At 37.4% G+C, this 16,566-nt stretch overlaps 1 protein-coding gene across 2 annotated transcripts in view; it reads right to left on the reverse strand.

Annotated features, from left to right (window-relative positions):
* The window catches only part of NEXN (nexilin F-actin binding protein), a 50,991-nt gene that overhangs the window by 27,342 nt on the left and 7,083 nt on the right, over window positions 1-16,566 (reverse strand). For both annotated transcript variants that reach the window (XM_080802323.1, XM_080802322.1), the window contains exon 3: window positions 336-414. In XM_080802323.1, coding sequence (XP_080658449.1) covers window positions 336-362 — 27 coding nt within the window. In that variant the 5' untranslated portion in view covers window positions 363-414. The remainder of the gene's footprint in view (window positions 1-335; window positions 415-16,566) is intronic.

A 16,566-nucleotide genomic window follows, 5' to 3' on the forward strand; every position in this document is an offset into this window, starting at 1 on the left:
CACTTGAGAGTGAATTATTGCTTTCTCCCAAAGATAAACATCAAATCTATTTTTTTCATACTAAAAAAATAACTTCTAAGACTTCTCAAAGTACTAAAATACTATTCAATGTGCTAGCCATCACATCTACTTCACAGTCATCCACAAATTTAATAATTATGCTGCCAAGATTAGGACCCAAATGAAAATACTGGGCCCAAGAACAGTCTACGAACTTTAGCTTTTACATTTTCTATCCTGACACTATATCATTATCAACTATGTCCTTTCCACCAAGCAGCTCTATGTTTCCGCAGCTCTGTAGTCAATCCTATGTTTCCTCTTTGGAGACTTACCTCAGCCTTTTGGGAAATATCATTCATGTTTGCTGAATGTGGTCTCAGGGTGTTTTTGGAGTTCTGTATGTTTTTGCACCTGAAAAAATATATTAGTATTGAGTAACAATTTTTAATGACTTTATTCTTAATATGCTATGTATATTCGTAAATAGAAACAGCATGTTAATTGCTCCTCAAAAAACACTGACACAATCCAAGCAAGTAATAAACTGGGATAACTTTCAGCTTCCTTTCCCAAGATTCAGGATATAGAAGGGAGAAGGCACATTAGGTATTAAGAGATCCTTATAGGAGCATCTGGGTGGCTCAGCTGGTAGAGTGTCCAACTCTTCATTTCAGCTCACGTCATGGTCTCAGGGTCATGAAATCAAGTCCTGCGACAGGCTCCATGCTCAGCACGGAGTCTGCTTGAGTTGCTCCCTCTCTGTCCCTCCCCCTCGCTCGCTCGCTCTCTCACTCTCTCAAATAAATAAATAAATAAATCTTTAGAAAGAAAAAAGATCCTTGTAAATTCAGAATAGCTTGCTGAATGTATCAAGTGTACTTGCAAAGAATTTGTATTCTGAAGTTACTGAGTATATTATTCTATAAATATCAACTAGGTCAAGGTAGTTGATTGTGGTATTTAGATCTTCTGTGTCTTTACTAATTTTGTGTGTGTGTGTGTGGCCTAGCTCTTCTAACAGTCTTCAACTATGTGAAATTGGCTATTTCTTCCTTTAATTCCATCAATTTTTTTTCATGTAATTTCAAGCTCTTTTAAGTGGATATGCATTATGGTATCTTCTTTTTGAATTGACTCATTCATCAATATGAAATTTTCTTTTGATCTCATTGTCTTGAACTTATTGGATATTAAAATAGCTGCACCAACTTTAAGTTTAGCCTGAATGATGTATATAATTTTCTAGCCATTTACTTCTTATTGGTCCATATAATTGGACCTTGGTTTTTTGAAAAATCAATTCTTTTTTTTTTTAGTATTTTTTAATTAAATTTTTAAATTTTTTTTATAAACATATAATGTATTTTTATCCCCAGGGGTACAGGTCTGTGAATCGCCAGGTTTACACACTTCACAGCACTCACCATAGCACATACCCTCCCCAATGTCCATAACCCCATTCCCCTCTTACGGCCCCTCTCCCCATAAGTGACTCATAATCTCACAAAACAAACAGGGTTGCTGGGGGGTAGGGAGGAGAGAGAAAAATCAATTCTGATAATATCTTTTAATTGCAGCATTTAGTCCATTAACATTTAATGTTATTATTTGTATCAGTGAGCTTTAGTCTACCATTTTACTATTTGCTTCTTGCTTGCCTTTTTTTTCTTCTTCTATTACTGTTTCCCCGCCTACTTCTGAATTGAATTATTTTTAGAATTTTATACATTGGCTTAAAAAATTTTAAAGGCTTTACTAATTGACATACAATAAACTACTTTTAAAAGTGCACAATTTGATAAGCTGACATATGTATGTACCTGTGACACCATCACCATAAGAGAACATATATTTACCCACAAAATTTTTCTCAGACCCCTTAACTCCCTCCTTTTCTTGCTTTTCCCACCTCCATCCCCAGGCAGGTATGTTTTTGGTCACTATAGATGAAATTTTCTATAAATGGAATCAGATAGTATGTACTCTTTTGTCAGGCTTCTTTACCCAGCACAATTATTTCTGAGATTCATCCATGTTGTTATATATATCAAAGGTTCATTCCTTTTTAGTACTGAATATTATTCCATTGTATGAATATACCACAATCTGTTGATGGATATTTGGGTTGTTTACAGTTACTATTATACATAAAACTGCTATGAATATTCATGTACAAGTCTTTGTGTGAACATACACTTTTTTATTTCTCAAGTAAAGTATAATGGCTAGGCCTTATGGTAGATGTATGTTTAACTTCTTTGTTTTTAAAGATTTTATTTGACAGAGAGAGAGACACATGGCGAGAGAGGGAACACAAGCATGGGGAGTATGATAGGGAGACAGAGGCTTCCCGCTGAGCAGGGAGCCTGACCCTGGGCTTGATCCCAGCACCCTGAGATCATGACCTGAGTCAAAATCAAGACTGGGATGCTTAACCGAATGAGCTACCCCAGTGTCTGATTAGTGAACATTATAATGAGCCTTGAAAAAGTTAGTGCAATTCTGACTTTGTTCTTTTTTAAACTTGTTTTTGAGTCCTTTGAATTCACATATAAATTTTAGAATCGGGTAATCAATTTCTGAGATTTTGATTGGGACAGCACTGAATCTGTAATGACATCTTGAGTCTTCTAAGCCATGATTTCTCCATTTTTAACTCTATTTATCTATACAACTCTCCATTTATTTATATATTCTATAATTTTTTTCTCAGAAATGTTTTGTAGTTTCCAGTAGGCAGGTCTTCCACATCTTCTGTGAGATTATCCGTAAATAATTCCACATTTTTTGATGCTATTATAAATGGTGTTATTTTTTTAGATTTCAATCGATGATTATTTGTTGCTAGTATATAGAAATACAATTTTTTAAAGATTTATTTATTTGAGAGAGAGAGAGAGTGAGCAAGCATGAGTTGGGGGCTGGGCGAAGAAGCAGAGGAAGAGGTAGAAGTAGACTCCCCACTGAGCGGGGAGCCCGATGCTGGACTCGATCCCAGGACCCCGGGATCATAACCTGAGCTGAAGGCAGATGCTCAACTGACTGAGCCATCCAGGTGCCCCTAGAAATATATTTTTATATTCTGATCTTATATCCTGCTGCCTGACTAAACTAACTTACTGGTTCCACAAGAGGTTTTTTTGGAGATTCCACTAGATTTTCTACATAGATGATTATATCATCTATGAATGCATTTCTACTTTTCCCCTTCCCATCTGGATGTCTCTTATTTCTTTTTCTGGCCTGACTATACTGGCTATAGGACGGTCCATGCAAAGTCAAATAGTAGTGAGGGGAGCAGACATCTTTGCCTTGTTCCTGATCTTGGGAGAAACATGATTAGTCTTTCACCATTAACTATGATTCACCATTAACTATGATCTTAGCTACAGATTTTTGTTAGATGCCCTATATGAGATTACGTTCCTTTCTATTCCTATGGTGCAAGAGTAATTTCAGGGATGGATGTTGGATTTAATCTAATGCTTTTCCTGTATCTATTGAGATAATCAGATGGTTTTTATTTTTATTATAGATTAATTTATTTTTCAAACGTTAAATCTACATTCCTTGGATAAACTTTATTTGGTCATGACACATTATGTTTTTAACAGACTGATAAATTCAATTTGATAAAATTTTGTTAAGTTTTGTATCGATGTTTATGGGAGATACTGGTCTGTAGTTTTCTTTCTTTGTAACATCTGCTTTTGTTAACTGCTCTCATAGAATGAGTTGGGAAGTATTTCTTCTTTAATTTTCTGTAAGACTTTCCTCATGTACAATTGATATCACTTTTTCCTTAAATATTTCCAAGAATATTCCAGTGAAGCCATCTGGGGCTAAAGTTTTCTCTCTGGAAGAAGACAATATGATGGAGGTGGATGGGACACAATTCCATAAAATTATCAACAAAGTATTAACTTTTACTGTGCAGTGAGCCTGTGGGTGGTTATTACATTATTAATAATACTTTCTAATAAAAGCAGGCCATGTGTGACTGTGTGTCATTACCAAGGTTTGTGAGTAATCTGTGTGCCTGAGATAAAAATAACAAATAGCTCTAGTCCTGAGCTCTTACCTGAGTCACTCTATCATATCTAGAGTTAACTATTAGAAATTTCTTCTTGTATAACTAATAAAACTTACCCTTCATTCTCCTAGCTTCTCAAACCTTAGAATGATTTCTGGCTCATTCTTCTTTTAGAGCTCCTAAATTATGATAAATTGTCAAGATTTGTGAATGGTTCTTTCAAATTTGTTCAAATATATTACTTCACTATTTTCATTGCCTCCATAAATAACACAGGTGAGCCTTTAACACCTCACACTTCGATCACAATTTGATAATCACACCTAAATCCAAATTTTGATTCTGTGCTTCCTAGTTAGGAGTATATAACATATGTGAAAAATTCTAGAACAACACCTAACATTAGTAGGTACCGATAGTTTTGATCCATTTCATTACTCATGGTCTCCCTCACTACCTTTTTTACCATCTTCAATAAAAACCTACATTTCCCTGCCGGTGAGCACATATTAATATATTATTTGTATAATCTAAAAGAGTAATACCAAAGGACAAGAGGAAATTTTGAGCAATCTCACATAGGATTATAGGGATTGATAAATTTAGCTGGATGAACTGGCCAGAGGGAAATTTAGGGAAAATTTTTTGTCTGTGTGTGCGGTGAAATGAAAGAAAATTGTGTGGTTTGCTGATGGTGAAAAATTAGCCCGTCAAGAATAGTCCTGGAGAATAAATTAATCAGCTACCTTCATTTAATTTTTTTTTAAATCTTCAAATTATATCTTGACTTATTTATAGATTCAGAATAAAATAAGCTTAATTTTTAAAATCAGTATGAGTAAAACCAGCCAAAAGTCTTTAAATATCATTTCAGTATTCTGAGCCCTGAAAGTCTGTGAAAATTTGAATAGTACTAACTTTAACTTTTTTTTTTTAAAGACATTATTTATTTATTTGAGAGAGAGAGAGAGAGAATGAGAGAGAGCATGAGAGAGGTCAGCTGGAGAAGGAGACTCCCTGCCGAGCAGGAAGCAAAATGCGGGACTCGATCCCTGGACTCCAGGATCATGACCTGAGCTGAAGGCAATCACTTAACCAACTGAGCCACCTAGGCGCCCCTAAATTTAATTTTTTAAAATAAAATATAAGTGAAAAAAAATATAAGTGATCCTTTGCAGAGTTTGCTCTGTTCTGCATTTTGATGATAAAAAAACTTACAGCAAAGTAAGTTTACTGGTTTTTTGTCTTACAGACCTGTCTTTTTTTTAAAGATTTATTTATTTGACAGAGAGAGAGCAGCAGAGGGAGAGGGAGAAGCAGACTCCCCACTGAGCAGGGAGCCCAATTCGGGCCTCGATCCCAGGACACCGGGATCATGACATGAGCAAGAGGCAGATGCTCAACTGACTGAGCCACCCAGACATCCCCAGACTTGTCTTTTAAGGTGTAGATTACAAACCAGTAGGGTTCCTATCTCTCGAACAGTTTCATGTTAGAGAAAAAATTTTCAAAAACAAGCAGGCAAATATCTATAGGGTTCCTTGACATTTTTTATTATCTTCAAAGATTTTATTTAGAGGGAGAGGGGGAAGCAGACTCCACACTAAGCGCAGAGCCCAATACAGGCCTTGATCTCACAACCCTGAGATCACCACCTGAGCCGAAATCAAGAGTCAGAGGCTCAATCGATGGAGCCACCCAGGCACCCTAGGATTCCTTTATAATTTTTTAAAAGGTGTGACTCTGCCTGGTAGAAAGAGCATTATATTCCAATTGCTAACCCAGTTATCTTCCTGTGCTAAAGTTAAAGGTATGAATTTGACTATGTTTGGATCAGTAACTTTACAAGAAAGAATTCTGTTCCACAGTCCAGGGTTGTATTGTCTTATCGAAACTGACTATCTCACTAATAAATCCTTTGATCACATATGAATAAAATGATATTAATAATCCAAGCTAACATTTTATGGAGACTTTACTGTGTGCCAGGAAACGTGCCAAGTGTTTAACAAGCATTATTTAATCCACTCCCCTCAATAATCCTTTCAGGTAAAGACTCTCAAAATTTCCAAGCCCAGTAATTTAAAAATTCTTAAAATATCAAGACAAGAATAGTATCTTTGAGTTTATCAATAGGTTTGAAGCCTGTAAACTGTTACGGATGGGACACTGAGTCTTAGAAAGTTAAGTAACTTGCTCAGGACCACACAAGTAACGAGTGGTGGACACAGGATACAAAAGGCTGTCTGGCTACAGAGTCTGCAGTCTTTTTTTTTTTAATTAAAGATTATATTTATTTGACAAGAGATCACAAGTAGGCAGAGAGGCAGGCAGAGAGAGAGGGGCAGGCTCCCTGATGAGCAGAAAGCCAGATGCAGGGCTCGATCCGAGGACCCTGAGATCATGACCTGAGCCAAAGGCAGAGGCTTAACTCACTGAGCCACCCAGGTGCCCCCAGACTCTACAGTCTTACCCACTGTATTATGCTCATGCAAAAAAAAAAAAAAGAAAAGAAAAAGAAAACAGTATAACTGGTGTGTCTGGTGAAGGGAGGGGAATACCAGCCAGCTTAGAAGGTTTAACCTACTAGTGTAGTCAAATTATTTGAGAACCACAATTCTGAGCAGTAGAAATATACTGGAAGCTCAGAAAACATGACTGATAGTATTCTCTACATTTAATGAATTTGTAGTCTTGAGTTGGCAACTGGCAGTAGAACATGGTGCTGGTATTTTGCCCCATGAGAGCACAGTTTTTATTCAAGCACATTTATTTCATTTTAAGTTGAAATGTGCTAACAGTTATTCTCTTAGAATTACTTGGAGTTGAGGAGATCCCACAGTTAGGTTATTAAATGATTCTCAAGTACTGAATGAAAAGCAGTTAACTCAGCTGGCTGTGGTTTAGAATACATTTAGTGAATTCATTCACATGTGATAAAGTCAGGTACTGTTTTCTCTGATTTTAAAAGTACCCAAGTCAGAAATATGCAAATTAGCACTCTTATTGTTGTAATTAATGATAGTGAAAAATCAAGTAACAATATTCACATGAATGTCATTCTCTTAAGTAATGACCTCTTATCATTCTACTAAATTGCCTCTGAATTTATCTAGCAAAACATTACTTAAAAGTATACTCCTATAGTTACCAAATTCACTTTTAATTGTATGACAGGATTTTGATTTTATGAGGGATTTTTAAAGTATATGATTCCAACAAAGTCATGACATAGACTGAAATGTTCAAAAATTATGTGAGTGTCACACATGTTAGTGAATCTCAACACTGAACCATAAATTCTTCAAGGAAGTTCCTGTGGAAGGAAGTCCAACAGTACTGATATTTAGTCAAGGAATGGATCATTAAGCTGAAAGTTTTCCATTTCCTTTAAATCCTCTCCTTTCTGTCTGCTACCACCCTCTCCATCCTCACTCCACAATGTCCTAAATACTCTGGCCCTTCCTTCCAGAAGGGCACAGTGACCTCAACTCTGCCCAGCTGCCTCCCTCTCATATATCAGCCAACTAGGGACCAACTTGGACTAAATAATAGCTGCCTAATATGTAAATGATCACAATTTTTTGTGATACAAAGTGTACGAGGATACAAAAATTCCAGATCGTTAATATACAGCAATCTGTTGCATTTCTATACACTAATAAGAAAGTAGCAGAAAGAGAAATTAAGAAAACAATCTATTTACAAATGCACTAAAAAGAATAAAATACCTGGGAATAAATTTAACCCAGGAAGTTAATTTTTGTGTATGCTGAAAACTATAAGACTCTGATGAAAGAAATTGAGGACAACACAAACAAATGGAAAGATATAATGCCCATGGATTGGAAGAATTAATATCATTAAAACATCCAAAACATACACAAAGCAATCTACAGATTCAATGCAATCTGTATCAAGATACTAACAGCATTTTTCATAGAACTAGGACAAATAATTCTAAAATGTATCTGGAATCACAAAAGACCTCAAATAGCTAAAGCAATCTTGAGAAAGAACAAAACTGGAGGTATCACAATCCCAGATTTCAAAAAATATTACCAAGCTGTAGAAATCTAAATAGTATGGTACTGGCACAAAAAAGACACACGTAGATCAATAGAACAGAACAGGATAGAGACCACAGAAATAAACCCACTCCTACATGGTCAATTAATTTACAACAAAGGAAGCAGGATCACACAAGAGGGGAAAAATAGTGATGAGAAAACTGGACAGCTACAGGCAAAAGAACAAAACTTCTCTTTCTTACACCACACACAAAAATAAACTCAAAATGGATTAAAGACCTAAATGTGAGACCTGAAACCATAAAATGCATGGAAGAAAACAAAAGCAGTGATCTCTTGGAAATTGCCCCTAGCAACATATTTATGGGTAGGTCTCCTCAAGCAAGTTGGAAACTAAGCAAAAATAAGCTCTTGGGACTACACCAAAACAACGAAGGAAACAGCAAAGGAAACCACCAACCATCAAAAGGCAACTCGCTCAATGGGAGAAGATATTTGCAAATGACATATGCAATAAGGGGTTAATATTCAAAATATATAAAGAAGTTATACAATTCAACATCAAAAAAGCAAACAATCTAATTGAAAGATGGGCAGAGGACCCAAACAGACATTTTTTCAAAGATGTACAGGGGTCAACAGACATATGAAAAGATGCTCAACATCACTAATCATCACGGAATGCAAACCAAAACCCCAGTGAGCTATAACCTCACACCTGTCAAAATGACTAAGTATCAAAAAGATAAGAAATAAGTGTTGGTGAGAATATGGAGAAGACGTAACCTTAATGCACTGTTGGCGGGAATGCAAACCAGTGCTGCCACTGTAAAAGATGGCATGGAGATTCCAGTGTTTGTCATTCTAATTGTCATATCTAATTCAGAAAGATAAATGCACCCCTATGTTTATTGCAGCATTATTTACAATACCCAAGATATGGAAGCAACCCAAGTGTCCATCAGTGTGTGGATGGATAATGTGGGAAAATGTGGGGAAAAAAAATGTGGGAAAAAAAAAAAGAAAATGTGAAGATATACACACACACACACACACACACACACACACACACAGAGGAATATTACTCAGGCATAAAAAAGAATGAGATCTTACCATTTGTGACAACACAGATGGGTTTACAGGGCATTAAGCTAAGTGAAATAAATCAGAGAAAGAAAATACCATATGATTTCACTTATATATGTGGAATCTAAAAAAAAAAACAAATGAATAAAGAAACAAACCCAGTAAACTCTTAAAAATAGAGAATAAACCAGTAGTTGCCAGGGCACGGGAGGCATGTAGAGGGATGGGCCCAATACATAAAGGGAATTAAGAAGTACAAACTCCAGTTATAAAATAAATAAGTCACGGCTATGAAAAGCACTGTATAGAGAACACAGTAAATATGGCGATAAATGGTTGAGTACCCCCATATCGTGGTGAACACTGAATAATGAACAGAGTTGTTGAATAAATATGTTGTATACCTGAAACTAATACAAAACACTGTTAACAACACTTCAGTTTTTAAAACTACATATTCAGGTTCAATCTTGTCCTAATTTTTCATAAACCTCCTCTCATACAAAAATGTTTAAACTGATGTATTTTTAAATCTGGCAAAAGGTTAATAAACATATTTTGAAGTCTTCCAAAGTATTCAACTAGAGCTTTTGTTGCTTAAGGACCTTTGTAGCAAAATGTTCAAAATTATATCCTGATGACACTTTCTCAGTAACTTCTGTGAACTTCAGTTTCATATAAAAAATGGGCACAACAATACCTTTCTCATTACACTGCCCAATAAAATGGGCAGTTCCCTCCTTCAGAATGTCAAGACTGCCTCTGACATTCTCAGGCATTCCTCCACTGGGAAATTCTCCTCCCTTGGCACATGACACCGCTCTCTCCCTCTTCCTCCATGTCTCTGACCATTCCTTCTGTCTCCTCTGAGGGCTGCTCTGCCTCTCTCCACTTCTTCGATGTTGTCTGCCCACATTTTCAGTCTTTGTCCTTTTCTTCTCACGCTATACTTTTTATTCAGTGATGTAATACATTTTGGTAGTTTTCATTGCCTTGTTAGCCACATCTCTGTCCACACCTTCCTCTCATGCTATCATTCACAAGGAAAAATTGGCACACCTCCAGCCTTTGCACAGCTAGCTCCCTCAGCTTAAAGTTCTTCACTAACTCCTCCTCATCTTTTAGGTTTTCGATAGTCATTTTTCTCCAGCAAGTCTTCCTTGACCCCACAAGACTGGACTATGTGCTTCCCTGGGTGTGCTTCCATTGTACTCTCATGCTTACCCTGACTCTAGCATTTACCATAATGTATGGTAATGAACCACTTTCCTGACTACCTCTCTACCAGAGTGCGAGCTCTTTGAGAGTACAGACTGTAGTTTATGCACTACTGTGTCCACAGCCTGTGGCATGTGCCTGGCATACAGAAGATATACATAATAATTGTTTACTGCATAAGTAAATCCTGCCAACTTCAAGGTGAAGTACTTTGTAAACAGTTAAAGTTTTGGGGATATAATTTATTACTATCATTATGATTTTCATCATGCAGGAATACAATATAAATAGAACAAACCATTTATTACACAAATATTTTTTAAGCATCTGCTATGTGCCAGGCACTCTGCTAAGCATTGAGAAATACAGTTCAATGAACAGACAGACACTCTCCCTAGTCTCATATGCTGTTAACAGTCCCTTGGCCCAAACTCTCAACAAAAGCCTTGGAACAGAATTTTTAATGGTCCAGTCTGTTTTACTATCTACAGGCAAGGTAGGGTTCTTTAAAAAAAAAAAAGATGGAGCACCTGGGTGGCTCAGTCGTTAGGTGTCTGCCTTCGGCTCGGGTTATGATCCCAGGGTCCTGGGATCGAGCCCAGCATCGGGCTGGGCTCCCTGCTCTGTGGAAGGTCTGCTTCTCCCTCGCCCACCCCCCCGCCTGTGTTCCCTCTCTCACTGTGTCTCTCTCTGTCAAATAAATAAATGAAATCCTCAGTAAATAAATAACCAAAAATGAATTATTTATTTATTTGAGGGAGATATAGATGGGCAGAGGGAGATCAGGAAAGACAGAGAGAGAGAGAGAATCTCAAGCAGACTCGCTACTGAGTGCAGAGCCCGATGTGGGGCTCAGTCTTACGACCCTGAAATCATGACCTGAGCCGAAATCAAGAGGTGGATGCTTAATAGACTGAGCCATCCAGGTGCCCCAATATGGGTAAAATTCTAACATCAACCATCTCTGATATAAAATTGGAAAGCAACATGCACCATACCTCCCCCTTCCAGTTAGATCCCCAAGATAATGACCTCCATTCTCAGACTACTGTTTGCACTTCTCTTACATCCTCCCAGATTTTCACCTGTCCCTCTGGTAGACTTTATGCTCCTTTCCCAGATTATAGCAGATTGGCTCTTCTCCAGTGCCTGTCTCAATGCCCATTAAATAATAAGCTATAATTAAAAAACCCCAAAAGCTATCATGGAAAGTGTTTTAATATCCATGTAGTAATCATCAAAACTGAATAGTCTAAGAGATCCCATTCCTTTGACCCAACTTTTATTTCCTTAATGAACTAACTGTACTTGTGTTAAAATCTGCTATTAGACAGTTACAGAAGATTTTCAATCCAATCTTTTGGGCACATATTCTCAAAATCCAAATATCCATTCAATCTTAGACTAATTTTATCATTGCCTCCCACTTTCATGCTTTTTTATATGCTACTAGTCAACATTTCATCTGCCAGTCTACAAACGTGGAATTTGCCCATTTAGAGCAGAGACCGCAAGCCCTCCTTTAATTTCATATAATTAAAGTTACCACATATACTCATATATTTAGTATTCACACATATTACTGTCCTTTTGAATAATAAACTTAAAAGATGAGAAGCTATTAAAATTCAAAGTATCCATTTCTCTTCTTCAGAATCCTAAGAAACACTTTCAAATTATCAAGTCTTATCTGGGTCCCAGAATCCAAGTATGATAAGTACATAAAGTTACTTCAGTTTCTAGAGGGAAACTGTTTTAATGCAGTTTCTTCAAAGTTAAGAAACCGTTCAAAGTTAAGAAACTGGTTACATATTATCAGAATAATGATTTTAAGTATACATGATTAGTAAAATGAGGTTCAAAAAAGTTTTCAGAGTAACTTGTAGCCATGATTCCTTTGATTTCTAGTACGGTAACAAGTCACCCTCTTTCTGTCATCATCAGGCTCACCTACTCAACCACCACATCCCCTACACTCTGTGCTCCTTAATTCTGGCCTATCGCTCCAGCTCTGAGCACATTAACTGCATGGGGCAGCATGGATCACAATGAAGATTCTCACCTGGGCTTGTTAAGCCTTCTGCACACTCCCTCAGACATGGTTTCCCTTCTCATTCCTTCAACCTCTCACCTAACATACACATTCAATAGCTCATTTCCACCTCCAAGAGGATTCTTTTTTTTTTCCTAAGTTTTTATTTATTTAAGTAATCTCTACACCCACTGTGGGGCTCAAACTCCTGACCTCAGGATCAAGAGTCCCATGCTCTCCATCAGAGCCAGCCGGGTGCCCCCTTCCAAGACAATTCTTAAGCCACTTTTTTTATCAGTTAAGTATTTTCCCAAACTAATTATAGTAGAAATTGCGATTTTCTCCCAGTAAACCCTAAGCATGAATGTTTTCTCTCCTTCGGTCTCTGAGACCTCTAAATGTGCTTAGGCTTCTAGGTATACCCGGCATAAACTTTAAAATTTTTTATATGGTTAAACATCCCAGACCTATCAGTCTAATCTATCTTCTTTACCTTTTTATTAAGGAAATTTCAGACATGTACAAAATTAGACTAATATAACATACCCTCACATACCCATCAAGAAACTTCAACGATCACTAACTTTATCCATCATCTTCAACAATACAAAGTCTGCTTCATTTACTTTATACGTCTCGTGCAGCACAACACGTAAGTATGTCCTAGGGGTTTTATTTTTATTTTTTATTTTTTCAAGATTTTATTTATTTATTTGACAGAGATCACAAGTAGGCAGAGAGGCAGGCAGAGAGAGAGAGGGAAGCAGGCTCCCTTCTGAGCAGAGAGCCCAATGCAGGGCTCGATCCCAGGACCCTGGGATCATGACCTGAGCCGAAGACAGAGGCTTAACCCACTGAGCCACCCAGTCATCCCTCTTTTTATTTTTTTTAAGGAGGGGTGGGAGAGGGAGAGAGGGAGAGAGAATGTCAAGCAGGATTCACACCCAGCACAGAGCTCAGTCTCATGACCCTGAGATCATGACCTGAGCTGAAGTCGAGTCAGACGCTTATCTGACTGAGCCACCCAGTCACCCCTAAGATATCTTTTTTTTTTTAAAAGATTTTATTTATTTATTTGACAGAGAGAGAGAGAGAGAGATCACAGGTAGGCCGAGAGGCAGGCAGAGAGAGGGGGGGAAGCAGGCTCCCTGCTGGGCAGAGAGCCCGATGTGGGGCTCGATCCCAGGACCCTGAGATCATGACCTGAGCTGAAGGTAGAGGCTTAACCCATTGAGCCACCCAGGCATCCCTAAGATATCTTTTTATGGAGCTCATAGTCTATATGGGATAAAAGGTAATTACCAATATAATGAGGCTAACATTTTTTGTTAAAAATGACTCATTTAAATAACTTCTGAAAGTGTGAACACATATAAAAATAAGTTCTCTGATGTTTTTTAAAAAATGCCTCCAGTAGAAGAAAGGCTATGATTTAGAGGAGTGGTTTTCAAATTTTTTGAGTTCAGGGATTAATGTCTGTGCCATGTAGAGAACCCTTAGAGAACTTTTGTATAGATTATATCTACAGGTATTTAATGTTTTGTAAATTAAAAGATTCTTTCCACTCTTCTTTATTCAGTAAAGAGACCCCAGGTCTTCCCTGCAACGTACTGCAGCTTTAAAAAAAAATCCTTACACTAAAAAAAATTCTCACATTTTATTTACGTATGGAACTTAATTTTATTAATGACTTCATCAAATAGGTACTTGCAAATTTTTTTGAGTGGTTACTTTAAAGTCTTCCCAAGAGAGTCATTTAAAATAATAACAAACCCGTTATATATCAACACAAACATTTTATGAAAAATAACTTTTTCAAAATAAATATAGTAAAAGTAACATTGTTTTATATTTTTGCACATCTCTTTAATTCCGGCTTAATAAGAGACAGATACATTCTCATACCTGCTTCTGCATTCAAACTATTGTGATATGCTGTTCTAAGTATTTAAATATATGGCCTCATACAGACATGTAATTGGAAAAGGAAGGGCTTCAGGGGCTCCTAAAGGCTCCTGGGGACTCCCTGGTATTCTAAAACCACATTCTGAGATTGGCTGAATTACAGGAAAGAACGTTCGTCAGTTCTCATTCCACAAAGGGAGTAGTTGGACTGAGCACTCCCATCACTGTTTTAGAACGCTAAATGAAGTTATTTTAATAACTTAGTTCCTATACTCAGTAACCTGAATGTCAAAGGATTTTATATGGGGAATCTCACAGCCTTTTTCTTAACCTAGTATTAAGTGGCTTTTCTTCTCCCCCTTCCCCCGGCACAGGCAGATGCAACGTCCTTGGCCACCGTCAGGGGGCAGCAGCAACACAACAATCCAGCCCCTCTGCACTGTTTCAGTGTTCAAGATCACAGGCACAGATGAATTGTTATGAAGAATGAGTAGAGAGAAAACACCAAAAGATAAGGCTAAACATGTAGCTCATCAGCTAGAGCTTGGTCATAATAAAGAAGGCTGGGATGATGGGCTGGGATGATGACAGGATTTAATGATTCTGTTCTAACATATTAATCATTATCATGTCAAATGAAGACAACTAAGTACATATCATAGGCTTCAGAGACTGTATTGTAATATTACTACAGCCTGTAGCATATTGTTAAACGATTTATCAGAAAGGCTCCATTTTTTTTTCAATTTTGACATATTTGGTTTGTATTTACAACATAGTATTTTTATGAGAAGGAGAATGTACTTTGTACCAGACATTATGTGTGGCAATAGGATACAAAATGTATGAAAAAGCCTTTGAAGTCATGTACCTTTGTTTGGTGAAATAGATGGGACCAGAAATAATTATAACACAAAGTATTAAGTACTATAATAGCAGTATATATACAGGGCTATAGAAACATGGAAAAGTTGTGGAAAAGACAACAGTGGGGTGAAGGAGGGGGCTGGACTTAAGGAAAGTTACACAGAGATGGTGACATTTGATTTACACCTTGAAAGACAAATAGATTTAAGATAAATAGGATTCTACACATTCAGACAAAAGAACCAGCATGAACAAAAACACCAATGCCTGAAGACCCATTACAAATTTGGGGAGCTGTAAGTTATCCAGCAAATCCATGTGAAACTGGAAAGGTTGGGCACGTACTGGGAAGATTCCTACATGTCTTATTAAGAAAGTTTAGACTTGATCTAAACTAGGCAGTGAGGATCCAAAAAAGGAATTTTTAAAGCAAGAATGTGGATCAGGGACACCTGGGTAGCTCACTCATCAAGCGTCTGCCTTCAGCTCAGGTCATGGTACCAGGGTTCTGGGATTGAGCCCCACATGGGGCTCCCCACTCAGCGAGAAACCTGTTTCTCCCTCCCCCTCTCCCCCTGCTTGTGACCCTGCTCTCACTCTCTGTCAAATAAATAAATAAAATCTTAAAAAAAAAAAAAAAGAATGTGAATCAGATATGTATTCTAGAAAGAAAAAGCCCTCTGACAGCCAGGCAAAAAAAACTGGAGTAAATGGGGGAAGGCTACAGGGAAGAGGACAAGGAACAGTGCTCTTGGCGAGATAAGAGCCTGAATTAAGACAGTGGCATTACGAATGAAGAGTTGAAAGAGATGTTTCAGAAGCAGAATTGACAGGACATGGTGGCCCATTCATCCACTTATTTAACCAGGGTTTATCAAGCTCCTACTATAGGCCAGGCACTATTCTCGGCTTTGGAAGGATGAGAGTGAACCAACACACTGAGTCCCTGAATCCAGGGAATTTACCTTGCAGCCAGGGTACTACTGCAAGAACTGTGGCCAGTTAGATCCGGAGAGGGAGAGGAGAGAAGACGAATACTGTGAAGAATTAACTCAAAGTTTCTGGCTTGAGCGAATAATTGAGATTAAATTTGAAAATATGTTTGAAGAAAATGAGTAGGGTTTTGAACAGGTTCTACTACCTTTTAGAATTACATTTGGGGTCTGTTTACACATGGATTAAGAATCATGAATTTTGGGGCACCTGGGTGGCTCAGTCAGTTAAGTGTCTGCCTTTGGCTCAGGTCATGATCCCAGGATCCTGGGATTGAACCCGCATTAGGCTCCCTGCTCTGTGGGAAACCTGATTCTCCCTCTCTTTTTCCCCTTGCTAGTGCTCTCTGCCAAATAAATAAATATTTTTTTTAAATCATGAATTTTTAGAGCTCATTA

Source organism: Martes martes, assembly GCF_963455335.1.
Source record: "Martes martes genome assembly, chromosome: 4".
NCBI lineage: Eukaryota > Metazoa > Chordata > Mammalia > Carnivora > Mustelidae > Martes > Martes martes.